This window comes from Gadus chalcogrammus, chromosome 12 (assembly GCF_026213295.1).
Source record: "Gadus chalcogrammus isolate NIFS_2021 chromosome 12, NIFS_Gcha_1.0, whole genome shotgun sequence".
NCBI lineage: Eukaryota > Metazoa > Chordata > Actinopteri > Gadiformes > Gadidae > Gadus > Gadus chalcogrammus.
Genome location: NC_079423.1, coordinates 25,684,987 through 25,709,307, shown reverse-complemented (window position 1 = coordinate 25,709,307; position 24,321 = coordinate 25,684,987). Strand labels below are relative to the sequence as shown.

The 24,321-nt window shown below is 44.8% G+C and overlaps 1 protein-coding gene across 1 annotated transcript in view; it reads right to left on the bottom strand.

Annotated features, from left to right (window-relative positions):
• The window catches only part of LOC130392767 (inactive N-acetylated-alpha-linked acidic dipeptidase-like protein 2), a 154,567-nt gene that overhangs the window by 6,205 nt on the left and 124,041 nt on the right, over positions 1–24,321 (bottom strand). The window contains exon 13 of the mRNA XM_056603267.1: positions 6,862–6,955. Within this exon, the coding sequence (XP_056459242.1) occupies positions 6,862–6,955 (94 nt within the window). The remainder of the gene's footprint in view (positions 1–6,861; positions 6,956–24,321) is intronic.

Below are 24,321 nucleotides of genomic sequence, written 5' to 3'. Positions count from 1 at the left end.
CTTCCCTGAAAGACAAAATCACAACAGATTCTCCTCCATTTGGAAGTAGCAGGGTGATTTGCACATAACCAACGCAAGCTCTCTCTCTCTCTCTCACCTCATTGATTGGGACTATGAACACTTGATTGCATTTTAACGGTGCCACAACTTCTGCAAAGTAGCATGAGAAGCCAATGATGTTATTCCATCACGTCTGGCTTATAGTGAAAAGAATAGCGAGCGATAGTGAGATAGCTATTTGTATTCAACGTTGGACTTGATTTCAATACACATAAAAAAAAGAAATTCCATTGAACACAAACAAAGTATGTTGAAGTAAGTCATAAAAAGATTAAATGTCTGTTCCAATGGGATACATTATAACGGCCCAGTCCGTGCTCACACACAGACAGTTGTACTGGGCTATGATAAGTTGGATTCTGACACAGGTTTTGCTGGTTTAATACAGAAAGATGTTTGCAAATAAATAATTGCTGAATGTGCGTCTCCCCTGGAGCCTTTACAACTGAAATCCCCCTGCTCATCACCTATATTTAAATTTGAAACCAACCATGCAAACCAAAGGCAAACATTAAAGGTACAAACAAGTATCTTGAGAATCCTGCAGCTCAGGGGTATTGGATGACGATCGTCTGGAGTATGCTTTCTTTCATCCTGACATATAATATTTGTTTAAAACATAGAAATCCAAAGAAAATTAATCTGGCAAAATGTGGCCTACATTCAATCTTTCTCATTTAGAATTAGGCTTGTATTTGTTAGTCAGTTCAAGATGCTTCAAGCATGTGTGTGAATGTGTGTGTGTGTGTGTGTGTGTGTGTGTGTGTGTGTGTGTGTGTGTGTGTGTGTGTGTGTGTGTGTGTGTGTGTGTGTGTGTGTGTGTGAGCATGTGTATATAACAGCGGGGACATTAAGGTGACAGAGTGTGACACGGTGGGATGGGAACTGTGTGAGTCATCAGAGACGGGAGAGCAGTGCGGAGAGAAAGAGGAGGAAAGCGGGGACAGAAATAGACAAAGAGAGCCGTTCTTTTCTACAAAGTTAAATGGCTTTGGCTCCTCTCAACCATCTGGGACTCATGAAATATTGTTTGATTGTTGTAATCCATCACTGCTTTTGACACTTGGGGACGTATGGGTGTCTGTGCTTGGCGCAGGCGTGTGAGTTTGTGTGCGTGTGTCTGTGCACGTTGGTGTGCGTGCACTTGCATGATGTGTGTGTGTGCGTACGCACGTGGCTGTGGGCGGTTGAAGGCATGCTGGGTCTCTAAGTATATATTTTCTCTCTGCCTGTGTGTGAGTGCGTGTGGCCCCCCTTGTGTATGTGTTTTGTGGGTTTTGGTTCATCATGGGGGCATTTGTCTGTGCTTACACATTTAAAGTGCTCCGGTCAATTGTTTGTGGTTCATGAATCGGGAGGTTTTTACGGACATAAATCAGCAAATATTCACTATTTTTTTCTACCTTTGCTCCTTTGAATCAGTGTAATCAGAGGTAGCTAGCTACATATTATTATGGGATGGTTCTAGATTAATGATTTAGAGGGGGTCTTGCATAACTACATACGCTCTGAGTGAGCCTAGTACTAATGAACAGACCTTGAACCAATCTCAAAAATCAACCCCATATATATATATATATATATATATATAATATATATATATATATATTTGAGATTGCTTCAAATTAAATTATGTTTTTCCCTTTTCCAAACTTATGCCCTCATAATGGGGTGATCAGCCAACCATAATTTAAATCTACATATATAGATTTATATTACATGTATGAACATACTGTACATAAATATTGTATGCAAGGCAAAGTAAGAATACATTTACATTTACATTTAAGTGAGTCAACCATGCAAGGCGGCAGCCAGCTTGTCGGGAGCAGTTAAGGTTAGGTCTCTTGCTCAGGGACACCTCAACGATCAGCTAGGGGGAGAGCCGGGAAACAAACGCGCAACCCTCCGGTTACCCGCTCTACCTCCTGAACTAAGTCGACCCTAACTGAGTCAGAAAGGCTAGCCATGATTTCATAAGCTTAAACAAGCACCATTGTCTCTATACCCTTCCCTCCCCAGACGCGCGCACACACACACACACACACACACACACACACACACACACACACACACACACACACACACACACACACACACACACACACACACACACACACACACACACACACACACACACAGTCTGGCTGTCAACAAGTCTCATGATCTAGTGTTAAACTTGTGGTAAGGCCCCATTGGACACTATTGATTATGCAAGGCACGGCACCCAATTGCCTTTGTATTGGGCCGTGGTACTGTGTAGTGGGAAGGCTCACGGGACAAAATTGTCCCACAGTTGATGGAGATGAGGGAAAGGGGGCGACAATATTTTTGTGAACACTGGCTGACTTAGAATTAGATGTAGAATTTTATGTCCTGGGTTTAAGCACTTTGTCTTAAGTATGACATCGACATTAAAAGCTCCTCCAAGCAGCTAGCCGGTTGGAACTGCAAATAGATCTATCATATTAAAGTTAGTTCTTTTGAAACATATAAATATATAAATACACAAGGTACAAGCCTGTACTATAAATACTGGAAGGTGTGCATACACACAATCCTCCTTTTGATATTCTCAGCAACATTCAGTTAATTTCCAGGGGCAGGTCTGTTTTTTGCTGCTCTTTGATTTCCTCATTGACAAACAAAGGCAGTCTTGCCACTTAGTGCCAGGGCTGGTTTAATGAAGAGGCTTGCTGGGTTCAGACTGAACCAAGGGCATGTTCAGAGTGAAAAATGCAAAGGATGCGATTAGTTCTGCTTGTTCAATCTGGGTTCTCTTCATGACTGGATGTTTTGAATACTGCTGTGTTTGAAAATAATACACTGGAAAACACTGGAGGACATCCACACATATAGACACGCACACAAATACACACAAACACACACAAAGACATGCACACCCACCCACCCACCACGTTCACACACAAACACAGACACAAGAGTTGAGGTGTGAATGGAGATATTATCGGGTGGCTGTGCCCAAGGAAAGTCATCCCATAAACCTAAACCGAAGCACATGGCTTCTAAAATCATACATCAGAGAGGGAGGAGTGTGCACGCGGGGGTCGGAGGGGGAGTGATAAGAGGGAGACCACGTGGGAGAGACAAAGTGACACGCTAGGGGAGGAGGCAGGTGTGATAATCCTTCATCTCTCATTCCTTCCCTCTCACTTCATCTCGCGCCACACCTTACTCTCTCCCTCGCTTTGCTCTCGCTTTCCCTTTCTCACAGGTCATAATCTGTCCATTAGTCTCAGCCGGCTGGGCGGCTAACCACTCCATCCAGACGTTAATGCCTGGGGGTCGGGGGGGGGCTTCTTGCATGCATAGACGGAGCATGGGGGAACGGAACTAAAAAACAACAAGGGAGGAATCTATCTACAACGCCACCCTGCGTCGAAATAGGTACAGTATGTCCCTGTATGTGAGGGAGGGCGCGTCTAGCTCTAGCCCCTCGTCCGTCCCTCTCGCTCTCCCTCTCTCTCTTTCTCTCCCTCTCTCTCCCTCAGCCTCATAACTACATGCATGGTTTGGGTGCACACAAGCCTTTGTGCCTGTCCAATACACACAGCCATTTTGAGATTTCATTGTTAAGATGTCATACATATGTGTGTGTGCACGTGTATGTGTAGCTGTGTGTGTGTGTGTGTGTGTGTGTGTGTGTGTGTGTGTGTGTGTGTGTGTGTGTGTGTGTGTGTGTGTGTGTGTGTGTGTGTGTGTGTGTGTGTGTGTGTGTGTGTGTGTGTATATCTGTGCGCAACAGCTGATCTTTCAGCTCTGAGGGTTAAGTGTATGGCCATGGCATTATAGAGACACATATATGCCAACTATTTATTCGGTTGGATCGGTAGATACATAAATCAAAGACTAAGAGACTATCCAGATTCCATCACAATGCATCCCAGGCTTCCTAGTTCCCGGCAGAACATACATTTAACTGAATATGATAAGTGAGTCACTAGTAGTCCATCATTCATCTCGGGACTAGAAGTCCTACTAGTAATAGCACGACTTCTGCAAGTATGATTAGGGAGACTAGTTGACCATATTCGTGGGTATAGCCTCACTGCCTTCTTCAATAGAACTGAAGAAGGCCCCCCCCCTCGATGACCTGCTGGGAGAGGAGCTCTTTTTGAGTGGATGGAAGCCATAGCATTAATAAACCACCTCCTTCACATTTCACTTGCACACGGAGGGAGGGTGAACGCGTCACTTTGCATTCATCAGATATTCACCGGCTTCCGCATGCTCTTTTAAAGGTCATATTAATATTCAGGAGAACATCGGTGCATGGCTTGATTAAGGGGACTGAATACGACTATTTTGGCTCACAATGTGGAAAGAAAGAATCTCCCACCCAATGGGAGAAACAGTTCAGGAAATCGGTGAGAAAACGGGAGAAATTTACACATCCTCAAGACAGTTTAATAATGCAAGTAATACACTTGAACTGCTTTTACATTACAAAATTACAAATACTGCTGAATAATTAACATCAGAAAATACATTTAAGATTTTTGCTTTTATCCAGTGGGAAGACAACGCCCTACTCAACACCGGACACATGATCAGGTTTGCTGCGGTTTTACCGTAGTTTGAATACAACGGCAGCATGGGATTGAAGACACAACTTCCACATGGGTGAAATAATGAGAATACACAGTCTCAGAATAGTTGACCACTGAGAAATTATCCCTGACACAGGTCCCAGATACATGGTCAGCCAGCATCGCCTGATAAAGAGAATGGTCAAGGGAAAGGTTCAAGAAAAAGGTCTTTTTTTAATTCTCTGTTACAAACCTTTCTAAAATGTCAGAATAACCTGAACTATTCAGTGCCAACAACATGCTCTTTTAGAGGACGCACATTAGCGGGTCGTTGTTGACCCAAAGGATGACATCGCAGCCCTTTTCCACGGATTACGGCCCCAGCATTGTCACTCCCTGGACACAGATTCAGCAAACGTGGTCCGCATTAGTCACTCACACCAAAAATGATCGGACAACACAGAATTCTTCTTTAACCTCCGGACAGCTATAAAAATACATCAGGAAGACCTCGGACCTGCAAGGGCTTGAAAAATACTCCAGATAAAAGCAAAATGCCATTTCTGTTGGGAAACACAGGATTGCACACTAACAGCAGTACGATTTGTCTCCCGTGGTGATGAGCAGAGGGCATCCAAGGCAACAAAAACCCAATCATGTGTGGCAACGTTTTGGAATTGAACAGTGCTGTATACCGGCACAGTTGCCGGAGGCTACCGGCGTCCGACGGTGCCTGTGTAGGTTGTTACATCAAAAATAATCTTTGTCCAACTGTACTTGGAGATGTCCTTGATTTTTTCAGAATGGTAAGTTGTCCTTTTTTCTATGACTGATTTGCAATGTGAATGATTATTTTCCATGCCAATGAAATGAGAATATATAATACAGAGAGAGAGCGAGAGAGAGACAGAGAGACAGAGAGAGAGACAGACTGCTATAATGCTACAAATGGCATTGAGATCATAATCTGGGGATGTTGATACGAGTGACACAACAACAACAACAACAACAACAACAACACCAACAGGGGCAGAGAGGAAAGCGGATGAGCAGCTGTGAGGATCCAAGGTGGCCCAGGGTAAGGAAGAGCGATGGGGAGTCCGCTTCTCTCCAGGTGAATTTTACAAATGCAGGACCCAAGGTCACCATGGCTGGGAGTCATGAGGGCTGTGCAGGGAGATCGATACCCTCAGCCAAACAAATGAATCCACCCTCAATCATTCTTATGGGCTTGTGTGTGTGTGTGTGTGTGTGTGTGTGTGTGTGTGTGTGTGTGTGTGTGTGTGTGTGTGTGTGTGTGTGTGTGTGTGTGTGTGTGTGTGTGTGTGTGTGTGTGTGTTTGAGAGCACGTGCATGGTGTAGCAAATTGTTGTTTATCTGGTATGGTTGTATGAATGTCACAAGTCTGCGTATGTTTTTGTGGAACGATGTATGTCATGGACTTTTGTGTGTGTGTGTGTGTGTGTGTGTGTGTGTGTGTGTGTGTGTGTGTGTGTGTGTGTGTGTGTGTGTGTGTGTGTGTGTGTGTGTGTGTGTGTGTGTGTGTGTGTGTGTGTGTGTGTGTGTGGACATATGTTTGGTATTGTGGTTCCTGTGCATGCGTAACATTTTATGTTTTTATGTATGTGTGTGGGTGTGGGTCAGGGATTGATGAAGCTGCCAGCTATGGCAATGAGTTATGCCACTGCATGAAGTTTGGGACAGCCGCAGTAGTGTGTGCATGTGTATGCACCAAGTGCATGCCAACCACACACACACACACACACACACACACACACACACACACACACACACACACACACACACACACACACACACACACACACACACACACACACACACACACACACACACACACACACACACACACACACACACACAGCAGTGCTCCGACCAGTGTCCAACAAAAAGTCCTGAGCAACTGCAAAGGCTGAGCTGCATTTGTCAGGGTCAGACATAAGCATTTACAAACACACACTCACACCTGAAACATATCAGCCCCTACCGTAACGACGATCAGTGAATACACCAATGTGGATACATTCAGCTTGATTGTCCAATATCACAATTAACTTCATCCTCATAACATGACCAGTTGTATGTATGCATCTGCTGGATATTGGTGTCTTGAATAGCAACCAGTCAATCTTAGTCAAATAATTTTTTTGACTATGAATATGAATTCTGGTTTCCAAAACCTGCCCTCTTATATTATTCTCACTGTATCCTCCATCTGTGTCCATGGCCTCACCTTTAAGTTTGTTCTGTACGTCGAGAGCGACGTCCAACGGGTAGAAGGGCAGGACAGGGTCATTCACCAGCCGGAAAATGGCCTCTGCTGTCATCTACAGAAAAAAAGGGCTATTGTTATTATGTTGGCTTTATCAAGTTTCTAACCATAACATACTCAAACAAGGGCAGCAAGGAGGATGTAATCAAACCATAGGCATTACAAAATAAAGCCATAGCAATGGCCCTTTGGTTTACACACAACTGTTGTGTGTAAGTCTTAGATTTTGCGTTAATGGCTCTGCCGAAACTTTTTCTACCAGTGAAAGTGGTAGATCATCCATTCCTCAAGGACAGGAATTAGTCCTCGAGTTAGTCCTCGAGTTTGGCCCAAACTCTAAAATCAAATATTCAATCCTTAACAACTTTCTAATGATATCAAACTGTTAAACTTCCCCTCTTAAGTACATAACCCTGAGATAAAACTAGCCACGACGACCCTCACCGAACAAAAGCTGTATTCCCTTATTTAAAACTAGAATGATATCGCATTTTCCCACTGACCTAACATGCTGAACATTCCCTGTTAAGCCGAGCGCTGAGAGCCAGTCCATCAGTGAAACGACACGTTAGTTGCTTCCACCAAGGGTTCAAAAACAGGCAGCCATGGCCGCCGCTTGAATCAAACGTGTGCTCTGCTTCCACAGCAAGGTTTCAAAATTCAATGAAGAGCACTCAACTGTCCCTTCTAGTGCAGGACTGGGGAACGTCATGGTGTTCCTCTCCGGCCCCACACAGCTGCCCACCTCTATTCTGCTCCAGTTTAAAGCTTTATTTGTCACAGGCACAGTTGCACATGCATAATGAGCAGTGACATGAAGGGTGGCAAGCTATCTAATAGTTCCCTATTATAGTTAGAAGCATAGGTATTATAATACAGTTCTGATCACGTGTGATAGCTAATATTAAAGCTGTCTGAAGCAGGGCCAGAACGCAAGCGCCACGTTATCCATTCAGTGAAATGCAATACTATATAGAATCGTATCCGTACGGCTAGGTGTGTGGATGTGAGGTGGGCACTGGGAAATTGTTGTACTCAGTTTAGATTTCCGTGGGTGTATTTGTGTGTAAGTATCCCAATTGAACGCGTGATTGTTCTTCTCAGGGGGTTATCCTCCAATATAAACATTCCACACACACACACACACACGGTGGAATTATGGGTTTCCTTAGCAACCCCAGTACCTCACAACACGGCTCCTCAACATTACATTTGCCTCCAGTCTTTGTGATACATGTGGACCTCCATTTATGTCCACACATGTATGTATTGCTCCTTCAGGACACTAACCATTCATTTCAAAGACTGATCATAGTTATGGGAATAAATACCCAGTCTGGTTGCATTGGTGGACCACAGGCAAACAAGAGGTTTGATATTGAGTCAGTGCTTGCTCAAGGGCATTCTCTGTATGGTGACCAACGCCGCGGGCACATAGATTAGAGCAGCCTGTGTGTTCAGTGTCCCGTGAGGTTGAGTGTATACATGGGTGGCCGGGTATATGATGAGGGGGATGAGGTGTTACATCTGACCTGCAGGAACCACATCTTGACTGAGCCAACCACCGCAATTACCTCAGCCAATCCATAAACTGAGCTTCCACATACACACGCCTTGGCTTGTTCTCTTCCTGCACAGGTAATATGAGAGAGAGAGAGAGAGAGAGAGAGAGAGAGAGAGAGAGAGAGAGAGAGAGCGAGCGAGCGAGAGAGAGAGAGAGAGAGACAGACAGACAGACAGACAGACAGACAGACAGACAGACAGACAGACAGACAGACAGACAGACAGACAGACAGACAGACAGACAGACAGACAGACAGACAGACAGACAGACAGACAGACAGACAGACAGACAGACAGACACAAATAGAGAGAGAGAGAGAGGGAGAGACAGAGAGAGAGATAGAGAGAGAGAGAGAGAGAGAGAGAGAGAGAGAGAGAGAGAGAGAGAGAGAGAGAGAGAGAGAGAGAGAGAGAGAGAGAAAGAGAGAGAGACAGACAGACAGACAGAGAGAGAGAGAAAAAGAGAGAGAAAGCGAGAGAGAGAGAGAGAGAGAGAGAGAGAGAGGGAGAGAGAGACATATAGACAGACAGAGAAGGTTAGAGAGAGCAAGAGACACAGACAGACAGACAGAGAGCAAGAGAGGGAGAGAGAGAGAGAGAGAGAGACACAGATAGGCGGACAGACAGACGGACGGACGGACAGACAGACAGACAGACAGAGAAAGAGAGAGAGAGAGAGAGAGAGAGACCTCATGAGAGGGGGAGTCTCGGATGTGAGGGTGCTGTGTAATGAGGGACGTGAGGTTAGATAAGACCTACAGCGCCCGCGCTCCACCATTGGCCCGCTCCCCAGCAGCACGCCATCTCAGCCGAGCGGCGAAAGGGGACGTACGGACGGACACTGAAGGGGTGACCCCTGAACACGACGACGCCTGGCTGAAACACTGCGTGGAATGGGAGGGGGGACAGTGCAGGAGGATGCAGTGGATATGACAATCGGGATGAAATATGACGTGAAGTGATGCATTTGTCTCAGCAAAAAGGTCAGAAGAAGTCATCAAAGGTCACCGGTTCTGCTCCTCTGTGTAACGGGAAGGAGGGGAGGAATGGGACATCTTCTTTACAAGCATCCAAGCCTTTAGGGGGTTATTTGATTTGTTTCCCCACGTCAGTATAAGCAGGCCTGTGCAGTCGTCTAGCATGTTAAACGGGTCGGACTCTGAGGCAGAAGGGAAACAAGTATTATGGACCCTATTTTTATCATCCTAAGACAAACACAGGTGTGTGCTCCTTTCATGAACCAGGGCACCGGTTGTAGACTTAACTTTACTTGTTGACTACCTGGATACTGGTACATAAAAGGAGAAAAACCATAATACGTATTATGAGTGACACCTGCGTTTATCCTACGATGAGGCCTCTGTGATACGGGTCTATTGCATTAGGACTAGGGATGTGTCGGTCGCGACTGATTCGTTACAACGAACGAATCCCGAACGTGAACGACAAGAACTGGTTCCCCAAAACAAGAAGAACTGGTTCTTTGATTCTTTTTTTTTAACATCAACCAAACATATGGTCACGTAAATAAAATATACAAACGAACAGAGCTCCGTCTCCCCGCGACTTATATTGATTGAGTCTACAACTTCCTCAAAGATTCAGCCAATGAGAGGTAGCAATGTTGTTGGAATGGCACCTGGGTAAACCAATGACAAGGCGGTACCGTCGAATATGCGCGCTTTCTCTCTCTGACGTATCTTGGGTCATACCATTCGACTCATATATCCCCCTACATTTTTTCGAAAAAATATACTTGACCTCCATCTGTTTATTGGATAAACGCATTTCCCAATCCCAGGAGTCTTTGCTCCATTCTACGTCAATTTAAGAACAAACAAAGAGATTAAACTGCAGTTCGTATTTTTTATTTATGACCATGCAAGTTCTGTAATGCCTGAACAATGAAGAATTAAATGTAAAGTAAAATAAAATTATAAATGTAAAACCATGAATGAAATATAGAGAGTAAGCAAGTGGTATAAATATTGGTGGGACGTTCGACATACTAAATAGCAGGCATCTCCAAACGGCGGACTGCGGTCTTGACGGTCCTATCCGGACCCACGACCAATTTAAAAAATTATAAATTTTTATTTTTTTATTTTTAATTTTTTTTAAGATGTAATCTGACGTAACGAACGAATCAAAATGAACGAATCAAATAAACAAATCGTTATAGTGAACTGAACTGAAAGAACTAGTTCCCGGAAAAGAATCATTTTGCCCATCCCTAATTAGGACTGTAGTGGATGGACTGAGATCTAAAATCCCATCACAATGACCAATTCTAAACAAAACAGATCAGATTCTAAGGCAGGCCTATTCAACTAACGGCCCGTGGGCCAAATGCGGCCCCTCTTACTTTTTTTCTGGCCCACAAGAGGTTGCATGCAAAAAATAAATAAAATAAAAGGAGAGACATAGTTGCATGCAAATCAGGTTTCTGTGTGTAGCCGGTGATACTAGCCAGTATCAGTAGCCCACAATCAGGAACTGGCATCACTTATTCTGACAATGTTTGGCTCAACCGATACGTGTGAGTATAGCTTTTCTCATATGAATGCCATCAGAACAAGGGCACGTTGCTCCATGAGAAGCTGCATGAGTGTCTCAGGATGAGCCAAACTAGGCAAACAAGGCAGTGCAATCTTTCTCACTGACTCACTTTCTCAAAATGTCTCATGTACAGTAGTTCTGTTTTGTGATGATTCAAACAACATTGTTGAATTCTAAATACGTGTCCAAAATATGTGAGAACAAAATCTTTTATAATGATACGACTAAAAGTGAAGAAGGAAGGAATGCGTCTGATAAGTTTATTCCATGTAGTAGCATTATATATATTAAGTTAACACAACTTTAAGTACGATTTATTTGTAGCGATTCATTCACGTAGTTTTACTCTGTGTGGCCCATGAACCCCCAGTGGTTTTCCTTTTCGGCCCACTTGTTAAGGAGGTTGAATAGTAGTGTGGCCGTTGATTCCTTGTGTGTGTGTGTATGTGCACGTGCATGTGTTTAAGTGCTGCGTATTCCTATACTGTTGTCGCACCATTCGCCCATCTGCTCTGCCTTTTTATTTAAGATGAGAACTTTAATTATTGTATGCTACTCGTTAGCTTAGCCAGCTGGTTTTGCTAGTGTTCACAGCTGCTTATAAAGCCATTGTTGAAGTTTAGTATTAAAATACAATTTTTTTCTCCTCATCACATTTGCAAAAGGTTTGTAAAAAACAAAGTTAGGGTTTGTGGTATACTAAGATAAAGATAAAAAAAGAACTTACTCGATATACTCAGTAATCATCGCAACAGCATAACAGTCCAACAACAGAACTCGCAATGTTTATTGGACTTAAATAAATATTGAATTGCGTACAATCCCCAGCTGAGCAAGCACGCCAAGGACGTCCTGCATCCCACCCTCAGCAGAAACACAACTGCAACAGAGCCTTGGAAATGAGCAATGCATTTCATTTGATCACCGCCAAAAGAAACAACCTAAACAGCAGCTTGTGTTATAGCTCAATAACAGTATAACAAAGATCCAACTATCCTCCCGAAAAGGAGGTCCTGAATTGTCTCTCTCTCTCTCCCCCCCCCCCTCTCTCCCCCCATCTCTTTCTCTCTTCTCTCTCTCCCCCCCATCTCTCTCTCTCTCCCCCTCTCTCTCCCACCCCCCTCTCTCTCTCTCTCCCTCTCCCCCCCTCTCTCTCTCTCCCTCTCTCCCCCCTCTCTCTCTCTCTCTCCCTCTCTCTCTCGCTCTCTCTCTCCCCCTCTCTCTCTCCCCCTCTCCCCCTCTCCCCCTCTCTCTCTCTCTCTCTCTCTCTCTCTCTCTCTCTCTCTCTCTCTCTCTCTCTCTCTCTCTCTCTCTCTCTCTCTCTCTCTCTCTCTCTATATATATATATATAGTGTATATATATACTATAATCACCAATAAACTCAACCTTTTAAGCATTCGATACGGAAGAGGGGACCCCGCCCCCCTCAGTTAAGCCTAACCACCGACCATCAGCCCCACCACAGTATTTAGTCGGGCCCCCCCTATCATCCACTCTGGGAGCGGCTTCGCTGCTGCCATTGCGGGCAAGGAAATCAATCTTGCAGCGGAGAAAGATTAGAGCATTGATTTGAGGGTAGTGAGTAATACCACTGCAGAAAGCATACGTCAAAGGCATGTAATGTGGCGGGACAGAAAAGGCCCTTGATTTCTTATTTATGGTCTTATTTCTGGGGCACCCTCTCCCTCTCACGCTCCCTCTCCCACTCTCTCTCACTCTCTTTCTAACACTCTCTCTCACTCTGTTTCTAACACTCCCTCTCACGCTCCCTCTCCCACTCTCTCTCACTCTCTTGCTCACACTCTCTCTCACCCTCTTGCTCACACTCTCGCTCATCCACATTTCGTATCAACATTAAGTAGAGAGGCTGACAGAGAGGGAAAGAGAGGGGAAGTAGAGTAGAGAGGACTGAGAGAGACTGGGGGAGGAGGACAACATGATAATGGTAAAGGAAACACGAGGGGAGGGAAGGGTTAGAAGAAGGACTTTGTGGTGGTGGTGGATAATAGTTGTGTTGGAAGGGGTAGTTCATCAAAATCCACTACCCCTTTAAGAGAGACCACATTTAGCAAGATACAAAAAAAGAAAATATACAATAATACACAATAAGAACATACTGAACATCGAATATGTTGCCATAAAAATGCCACTAAATAGTGATTCATGATTAGTATAAAAATTGCTGGCTTTATTTAGTGTTTTGTCCTGGCTAACCATGGACCATGTGCGAGTGTGGTGGAGGAGAACGTGGCCACTGGCCACACAGCACTTGTTTCCTTTGAAATCAGCACCACGGCCAGAGACCGTCCACACAGGCGGGCACTGCTTCTCTGCACCGCCAGCACCTTGGACAGCTCCCTCCCACTTGCCAGCTGCTGTTTACACACCAACAGCTCGGCAGCTCAACAGATACAAGTTTGAGTGGAAGAAAGAGTGGACAAATGTGTGTGATGCATGCTTTGTGTGTGCGTGCTTTGTGTGTGTGTGTGTGTGTGTGTGTGTGTGTGTGTGTGTGTGTGTGTGTGTGTGTGTGTGTGTGTGTGTGTGTGTGTGTGTGTGTGTGTGTGTGTGTGTGTGGGTGTGTGTGTGTGTGTGTGTGTCTGCGTGTGCGTGCATGCATAGGTGCGTGCGGGACACACACTAAATGCTGTAGCTATGAAGTGAATTTGAAGTTATCCTCAACATATGGATGATAATGGCACTACTTCTTGGGTTTCTAGTTTCATCAATGTATTGATGAAAGTAGAAACCGGTGTGTGTGTACGTGTGTGTGTGTTTGTTTGTGTGTGTGTCTGTGTGTATGGTTGTTACCGTGAGGTATGCTGGCTGGACAAAAAAAACATTTGATGGTGTCCTCAAAGGGTATTTCCTGTATTGACTAGCCAACATTCTGGGAAGCAACCGATATCAAAAGGCAGACGCCATTTTGCAACAGCAATTAAAAAGTGTTTCTTGGAGCTAATGAGACTGCGCCTGGAATGGACCGTGACTGACACGTTGTGGTTTTGGCTAAGTGTGTTTGGGAACACTATTCCTGAATTCATGCTATCTGAGTCTGAATTGCAAGCAGTTCTGAAATGTTGGGAAAATATTGAGCCTGTGGTGTTGAGGAAAGCTCAATGATAGTAAAACTTTGTTGTTGTCGTCCTGGAAACCTAATGGTCATTCTGTCAGTGAGTTTGGCATACTTTGTCCCAGAGTATCTGTGAGATGGCATGCTAGCAAAACATCGGACAATGGAGCCAATTGTCTTAGCACACGTAAGAGTTTGCAAGTCAAAAACAAATATTTGGTTGTCGGCTAGATTGTCTGCCAGTCTGCCTTACCTATAAGCCGTTCAGCAAAGAGATATGGATCCTTGCAGGCATATCTAATGCTGAATTCAGCATGCCAACTACCACTCCTATGTAATTGATCACGTGCAGCAGGGTTCAGGATAAATGACCAGTGGTATACACACGTTCAGCAAGCCGTATGCTATCTAGTCTAGTCCCTGGTACATCATTATGGGGATTTATATACCAACATACCTGAAAAAGTAGCCACAGAGATGAACACACTTTTTAAGTTCACAACTTAAGTGGCACAGAGTTCTTCAAGAAGCAAATAAACTAAATGCACTCTCTCATTGGCGAGTCAGGATTATTTGTTATTTCAGTGTGAAAGAGCCACACAACTCCTAACTCTACCTGCTACTTCCTGTCTTCGTCCTGGCTAATTACAACTGTGAATTCAGCATGCTGCACCAAACGATGACAGCAATCAGCTTCAATGCAAACAAAGCGTTTCAGTGATGTCCTTAATTGTTCGGGCAGGACACCCTGTGACCACCCGGTCACAGGGTGACACTTTGGCATTTGGCTGCATTCTCTTATCACAAAAATAATGTTGATGGCAATAATACTAATAATAATGACATTTACCAGACCAAAGCTTCACAGGTTTGGCCTAAGTAGCAGCACATTCCATTGTGCTGACGCACAGTCTCAAAATGTCACTTACAGATTTGTCCAACCCGAACAAATGTTGCTACATCAATTTTTGATATGTTGACATTAGGAGAAGACATTGACTCAGGCCATTGTTGACCTAGAAGGAATCTCTCCTCGGTTTACACTAGAGGTGCTCCACCATAAAATGCACACAGGCACACACACACACACACACACACACACACACACACACACACACACACACACACACACACACACACACACACACACACACACGTCTCTGCTCCTGTCCTCGATTGACATTTCTTTGTAGGATATGCCCATTCGGTGTCCTCATCATGGTGACCCAACCCCCCCCCCACCTCTGAATCTAACGTTCATGGTCTTCTCCCCTCTCCCCACTCCCCCCCCCCCCCCTCCCTTCCCCTCTCTCTCTTTGTCTGCAGGTACCGCAACCCTCTGCTTTTGCGATGCGTTCATTTCCGTATTTGAATAAAAACCAAAGAAGAGTGAACAATGAGAGGAGGTGTGGCAGGGGCGGCGGGGAGAATGAAAGCGGGGATTGAGTTTCGTCGTACGTACGACTACTGTCGCGCCTTACAGCCATGATGAAAGTGAGAAAGACGCACGGCAAGGGTACACGGCTGGGTGTCAGTGGAAACGCACCAGAATTAGTTGCGTCGCAATACGCATTTGATTTCAAATAAAGTCATACTTTGCTAATAGGATTTTGAAAGATTATAGTGTGAAGTACATTCGGTAACATTTCAGCCTCTCACGGAGAAGGGAGCAAATGCATCGGCAATCCAATTGAAATTAAATCGAAGGCGCAGGACTGAGACGGGCTCAGAGAGGGATTGAGAGAGAGAGAGAGAGAGAGAGAGAGAGAGAGAGTGAAGATACTGGCCAGGTAGCTGGATCTTTTAACAGCAGAGGGCTCTCCAGCGACACGCTGGCCAGCTAAGCCTTAAGGCATTCAGGAACTCACACCCATACACACAAGCACAGATTGAATAGAGCATACACACACAAACTGTCTCACAGACCAACACAGACACACAGTCTGACAAAACAGACACAGGGAAAAATACATAGACACACAAACACACACTGACTAAAACACACAGACATTATTATACATATCTACAATTATATATATATATATATATATATACGTATTTATATGTATATACTGTATAGGTGTGAAGGCCTAACCCATATCTGAATTCAGTCCGGTTGAGAGAATAACGGAACATAATAATGATGATCGCCTTGCTGTGGCGTTTCTTAATCGGTCTCTCTTTGCATAGATCATTGTTCTCTTGTTCCGCTGCTTTTAGTCCAGGGATTATTCTGTTACTGTTGTTCTCATGCACAGCCCCTGGGGGGGCCTGGTGGAAGATAGAGAGATCCTCCTCTGATTTAGAACATCCAGTTCTCGGGGCCAAAATAAGCCTCATGAATAAACCATGCTCCGCGTAGTTCGGTTACATAACGCATTGAGTAAGGATGCGGCTGAGATAGGCTACTGTACAGTACGAGTTTGATTTAGTTTACATGTGCAGCTGACAGGCGGGTGAACGACGTAGAGAGGGACGTGCAGATTGACCGTCCGGGTTTTGGTGGAAGTCTTGAAACTAATAAAATTAAAAAATATATGCAAGGGGACTTTTTCTTATGATCAAACAAATTTCAAGCATCATTATTTTCCTAGGATTTAGAAAATATGGCCCTCTGGGAGGTTTTCGTCCGCAGTGGACACGTGTTTTGGGATAAAGGGATTTATAATGAACCAACATAACCACAATGATAATTATACGACAATGATATATATATATGATAATAATAATGCAATTAATAATAATAATTTGACCACATTAATGCATTGAGATAGGGCCAACCATGGGTGTCAAGCAATAGCTGCCATTAGTTACTTTATTTAAAAATACAATCAAAATAAGCGTAATTTTCAAAACATTTTCAGTTTACATTTAGCATTTAGCAGACGCTTTTATCCAAAGTGACTTGCAATAAGTACATTTTGAAGTGAAACAATATACTGCTCTCTTTTAGATTAAGTACGTACAATAAGTGCGTACATTAAGTGTAAGGATGTACAACATACAATGGTGGCCGGAAGGGGCTGGGTAGATATACAGAGTCGAGGTGAACTCTGAACAGGTGAGTTTTGAGTCTTTTGCAGAAGCTGGTGAGCGACTCTGCGATCCTGACATCGGCGGGGAGCTCGTTCCACCACTGAGGTCCCAAAACAGAGAAAAGTTGTGACTTTGTTGATCGACCTTTGCTTGCTCTTAGCGATGGCGGTACCAGACGTCCAGCTGAGGTAGTTGAGCGGAGGGATCGAGCTTGGGTGTGTGGCTTTACCAATGCTTGGAGGTAGGCAGGGGCAGTTCCATCGATTGTGTTCTATGCCAGTACCATCATCTTGAATCAGATGCGAGCTGCTACAGGGAGCCAGTGGAGGTCCCGGAAGAGGGGGGTCACATGGGAGAACTTCGGTAGGTTGTACACGAGGCACGAGTTTTAAATGAACTGGCCACATTGAAATTAAAATGGAAAGGTAATAAATGTAGGAGTTGATGAAATGTCTATAGCATCGGGTAATCAATGCATCGATAGACAAAATCAGATGTAGGTAGCACAGAGGCAGTATTAATTGACTGCATTAATTAAATGTGTGCATTTGTCTCTGTTTTAATTGAATAACTTCCTCTCTCTCCTCTGCAGTTCTGCAATCTGCACTTATTTCAAGTTGCCCCGACTATCAAAAGATTCACTTCAATGAATGGGCTCTTGTTACGGGCGAGAGACAATGTAGGCCAATTCAGCGGGACGAGATACACTCCTAACAATGCCTCTACTCGGACACTGCGTGTGCACTGAGAGAGAAAGTGATTGGAACTCAGCAGAGATCCTTTTGTTTTTCACCAGTCTCCGTTCTCATCCCGTTGGATCATCCTGGGTGTCGTAACACACACACGCACGCACGCACGCACGCACGCACACACACACACACACACACACACACACACACACACACACACACACACACACACACACACACACACGCACGCACGCACGCACGCACGCACGCACACGCACACACACACACACACACACACACACACACACACACACACACACGCACACACACACCGGCATGCAAGCACACACAGCATCAGCATTTTCAGGCATGCATGGCTTAGATATATTAACCCCCGCCAGGCTTAGAACTATATACCATGCACAGCTCAGACATATGCACCCTATAAGATGTGGCTGGCAGCTTCTGCTCCATCCCATTAGTGTGGCAGATGGGCAGTGAGTGTGTGTGTGTGTGTGTGTCTGTCGGTCTGTGTCAATATGTGTGTGTGTGTGTGTGTGTGTGTGTAGGGGGCCTGTTTGTATGTCACATCGGGAGTCTGCATATGTGTGTAATTCCTGAGTGGGGGGGAAGGGGGGCGAAGAGACAATCTGGATAGCTGAGGAACCAGATTGTTGTTGGTTAAGGAGCCGTCAAACATGCAATCCGTCCATGGCTCTGCCAGTCTCCGTGTGGCTGCAGCAGCGCAGTGCGAGGCCAAACATGAGAACCAGCCCCATTGTTTACATCTTAAATACTTAAGGGTGGCATATGTGATTTATGCTGCACGACAGCAGGGCACTGCATCGCCCGGTCATGACAATACTTCAGTGCAAGCTTTGGTTTTTTGGCAGGCGTGTACTCGAGTACTGGAGTGTACTTGAGTACTGTAGTGTAGGGTAGTACTGTAGTGTAGGTGAGTACTGTAGGGTACTTGAGTACTGTAGTGTAGTACTGTGTTGTAGGTGAGTACTGTACTGTAGTGTAGTACTGCATTGTAGGCGAGTACTGTAGGGTACTTGAGTACTTTAGGTTAGTTCAGTAGGGTACTTGAGTACTATAGTGTAGTACTGTATTGTAAGTGACTACTGTAGGGAACTTGAGTACTGTCGGTTAGTACTGTAGAGTACAGGACTACTGTAGTGTTGTACTGTATTGTAGGTTATTACTGTAGTGTACTTGATTACTGTAGTGTAGTACTGTAGGGTACTTGAGAACAGTAGGTTACTACTGTAGGGTACTTAAGTACTGTAGGTTAGATGGAATGTATCTATTACAAATTATATGGTAAGAACCTGGTAATACCATGGAAACAAACGAGCCTTTTACAGTACAGTTTCAGCTTACTTACTGGGTAAATTGTCATGTTTTACTTAGTAACGTTGCAGAACGTACATGGTACAAGTTCCAGTTTACTGCATGGACAATGGATTGCCATCTATTACAAATTATACAGTAAAAACGCTCGCTTCCAACAATTGCAAAAACTCGCAACTTCAAAAATATATTGTATTTCTTTTACAAACCAAAAATGAACAAAACTGTCTTCTAAATTAAGGAAATTATAGTAGGAAACAAATGTAACATTATAAGAAACAAGTGAGCATAATAAGTGGTCGAAAGGCTTTTTTCAACCACCGCCTCTGTCCCTTGACATTTAGCTTTCACCTGACAAGCACACACTGGCCAGGCGCTGCGCAAAGCCCGCACACAGACCCCTACAGGTGATAAAAAGCAAAGCAGTGCCAGAGTAAACAGTATTATATAATAAGCTGAATAAACTATTCGAAATGTAGTTTTCATTTTAAAATGTCTATTTTTCTATATATATTTTTTAAACTCAGTGTAGGCTATGCTAGGTTCGCCCATGGTTAAATAAATGTTTAGGCCTACTAGAAGAATTTCGAGCAAGGTTTTATTCGCAAAGACTGCCATCTTTTTTAGAACGCTGTCATGCACCCGCACATGAAATGGAAACTCGATCTCTGAGCAATCGATTTCAGCACGTTCTTTCTGGACAGCGCCGTTTACGAGTGACGTAAGGAGTGTTCCCTAAGAAGACTCCTAAGAAACCGTTTCGGGAACCACGCCTATGGAGGTAAACAACTTTGATAAGTCTAAACGTAGGAGTCTTCGTAGCGCGCTAAGAGAGAACGTTATCAGGAAACCGGGCCCTGTACTGTAGGCGAGTACTATAGGGTAGTTTAGTACTGTAGTTTAGTACTGTATTATAGATGAGTACTATAGGGTACTTTAGTACTGTAGTGTGGGCACAGGGAGAGTGCCCAAGGTGTTTCAAGGAGAGCCGCCTGGCGTCGAGGCATTCCCGCGGGGTGACCTTGGCGTCTGCGGCCCACCTCGCTACTCCAGACTCTCCCAGCGCACCGGAGCTGTGTTTGTCTTATTAAACGTGGGGCCCCGACAGGCCGTGCCATTTGCATATGTCAGCAAAAAAACTATGCAGCAACTCTACGGCGAATGAATTAATTACACGCATCTACCCGTGTTCGAACACGATTCGGAACGCCTCCCTGTCTAACCCCGGCACGTCACGGAGTCGTGCGGAAAGCTAAACATCCGCCCGCGTAAACCACTTGAGACTGTTTGAGACTAGACTGGATGCCCGTCGGCAACTAGTGTGCCATGCCAAAGCTGGGTGCTACTGCTGGGGTTGTGTGGGTGTATTATATAAATATATAAATATATATATATATATATATATATATATATATATATATATATATAGGGCAGATGTTTTGGTGCACCCCCTGTGGCTTAGTATTTGATTATCGTATTTTTTTACGCTCCTCACCCCCTTTAGATCTTGACAGGTCAGGATAGCATAGCAATCAGGCCCAGGCCTTTTTCATTATTTAGTGTGAAGATGCTTTGGAAGGTAGTTGCAACACATGTATTTCTGGATGTAGCAAGGGGAGCAAAAGAAGAGAGATGGAGAGAGAAAGGGTGGATGGGGTGGAGAGGGGGGATGTTTACATGCTCGGGCATGCGATAGGCAAGAGGCTTGTAAAATAGATTGCAGAAGACAGAGGGTGACTGGACGAGAAGGGTTGGGTAAAATGTGTGTTTGTGGTGTGTGGTGTGTGTGGGGGGGGGGGGGGTACAGTAGGATGAAGGGGAGAGCTAGGCTAAGGCATTGGCAGTAGAAGAAGGGAATCGAAGATGCTGCAAAGAAAAGACAAACGGAGGGCAGCCATGGCAGCAACAGTTTCCCTCTGTGCTAGATGCTGTATCCGGCCCAGCCCTGCGCTACTTTCACTGCTTCAATCATCACTTCCTCGCAGCGTTGCCAGCGAATTTCCATACTGTTCTCCACGGTGTCTCTCTTCTGAATCTGAATCAAGGCTCATGCTCGGGCTCTCCTCTAACCCAAAAACAATGCGTGATGGCAACTGACTCTGAAAGAAGTTAACTTGAAACACATTGAATTTGAATGATGTTAAGCTTATCGTTTAACATCTTGAGATTTCTTCTTTCCTATACTTGTAGTGACTCATAAATGAGTGCACTGCAATTTCAATTTTCAATTTACCCAAGCCTACTGGAATTCCCTATCACTTGTTGAACAAAAAGAGATAATCAATAAAGACTGCTCTATGTAGGACACAAAAGCAATGTACAATGCTGTAAGTGGGTTGCCTGTGTAGGTCACCTTTCTCAAGGTAGGGGCCCTTCATGTCAGATTCCTGACAGCGCTGGGACATTAGGTGAAGGGAGGCGTCAAATCTGCATGGATTCTGTCAGTGTACGCTGAATCAGAAAGCGGTGATTTTCGTCGAGTGGATGAAGGTGATGAGAGAGTATGAGCGGATTTCTGTTTTCCCGCAGCTTATGTGTGTGTGTGCGTGTGTGTTTGTGTGTGTCTTAGATGCTTATTCAACATTTTTTCTCGACGAAGAGCTGTGCGACCGACTGATGGACTGTGATCGCCGGTGACAGCAAGGGACAGGCAACACACACACACACACACACACACATCCACCCACCACACACACACCAAAGATGTGTCTCAACGGAGGACGGGCCCCTGTTTCCCCCACACTGCATCTTTCATCACCAACCAACATGATGAAAGACCCCCTTTTCCCCTGTCAGTCACTCACTCATTGTTTTTTCCTCCTATCCGGATTCACGCACACATACGCAGTAGCACCCACCCACACACATACGCAGACGACGCGCACCCACACACATAAGCACACGACGCACTCACGCACGGACGCACACAGGCACTAGCTGACTATGCCTCTCCCTGTGCAAGCAGCCTGTCTTTGAATCTGTTCTGGTGTGTCTCTCCAGATGACCTCCCATAGAGACGCTTTCATGCCCCCAAACCCGTAATCCCATTCCGTCAGCCGTGCCGTGGGGAGGCCCTGCCGGCTGAGCTTCAAGAGGACTGCGTTGAATTTTCATGTCCGTCCATCGATTTAATGGTAATGCCGATCAATATTTTATCGGACACTTCTTGAGGCCCATTGTTGATGCGTGTGACTTTGAGTGCATTGCGAGCGTGTTGTGTGTGTTTCTGTGTGTGTGTGTGTGTGTGTGTGTGTGTGTGTGTGTGTGTGTGTGTGTGTGTGTGTGTGTGTGTGTGTGTGTGTGTGTGTGTGTGTGTGTGTGTGTGTGTGAAATCTGGATGATGATCTGCACATGCAATACCATCTATGATATTTAAAAGAAGGGAATGCAAGGAAAATAGAGGGAAACAGAAGCAAAACATATCTTGGTTAAAAAAAAAGACAAGCTAGAATGTGGTTTTTCGTGTGGCATGGAGGCCTCTGGCTGTATTGCAGTGGGTTTTTTGGATGCTGTAGGAGTAACATTGCCTTATTCTGTGGTTTAATAATGAATAGGAAATGGAGAGTGGGTCTTAGTCCAACTGGCTACCTGAGCACATGGGTCAATATCGCACCATAGCCTGGCCCATCTTCCAGCCTTTTTTTGTCTTTTTATAGAGGATAAGTGCATGCATGAGTGCAGGCATGTGTGAATAAATGTGGGCATGTGGATTAAGTGTGTGTGTGTGTGTGTGTGTGTGTGTGTGTGTGTGTGTGTGTGTGTGTGTGTGTGTGTGTGTGTGTGTGTGTGTGTGTGTGTGTGTGTGTGTGTGTAAACCCATCAGTGGGCTATAAGTTCACATCTATCTTTTAACTATTTTAGTTGGAGTGCCATTTTGCCTCATTATGAATGTGTTTTGGGCCTAATTGGCATGAGAGGAAGTTGAAGCTGTACTGCCTGGCGGTTCACTGGCGGTGTGAGAAAGGCTTTGAGAGAGAGAGAGAGAGAGAGAGAGAGAGAGAGAGAGAGAGAGAGAGAGAGAGAGAGAGAGAGAGAGAGAGAGAGAGAGAGAGAGAGAGAGAGAGAGAGAGAGTAACGTTGACTCAAGGAGGTATTTAGGGGAAAGTAAAGAAAGGGTGATTGCGAGGGTGCAGAGGAAGACCCCTGTTGGGCTCTGTGCTGTAAAATAATTAACAGGGCTGGGAAGAGATGGAAGGCTTTTATAGGGAAACCATGAGCCACGTGTCTAACCTTACCGAGGGTTAACAAAGGAACCAACGGTGAGCACAGATGGTGTACACTCTGAAGCCTGCTAGGGCTCAATTATAACGTTATGACGTATGTTATAATCGCCCATAGTTAAATAAATGTTAAGCCTACTAGAAGGATTTTGAGCATGAAATGGAAACTTGATCTCTGAGCAATTGATTTCAGCACGTTCTTTCTGGACAGCGTTGTTTACGAACGACGTAAGGAGTGTTCCCTAAGAAGACTCCTAAGAGACCGTTCGGGAACCACGCCTATAGAGGTAAACAACTATGATAAGTATAAACGTAGGAGTCTTCGTAGTCTTCCAAGAGACAATGTTATCGGGAAACCGGGCCCGGTACAGAGTGAAAAAAATGATTTTCCTTTTCTTGAGAACATTTAGCTATGCAACATATTGAACTGTACTGATGAAGTGCCATTCGCTCACATGAGCACATTAATGATGGAAGAACATTTATTTTCCCTCTTTTCAAACGGCCATATCTGGGAGGTCTGTTTGTCTGAACCCCCTCCTTTTAGCTCTTGGATTGTTTTGGGCCAGGGACAACAGACCACAGTCACAGGCCAAGAGCAACACAATCATTAGGACCCTGATTGATGATGGAGGGGCTAAATCAGGCCCCTCGACTCATAGGAGTAGGGCGGGAGAAAGGAGACATTTGATGTGGAAGAGAGATGGGGGAGGACGAGCATGGTAACGAGAGAGAGCGAGAGAGAGAACGATACAGATAGGTAGAGAGAGAGAGAGAGCGAGAGCGAGAGAAAAAGAGATACAGATAGGTAGATATAGAGGGGGAAAGAGAGAGAACGATGCGAGAGAGAGAGAGAGAGAGAGAGAGAGAGAGAGAGAGAGAGAGAGAGGGAGAGAGAGAGTGAGGGATAGAGAGAGAGAGTGA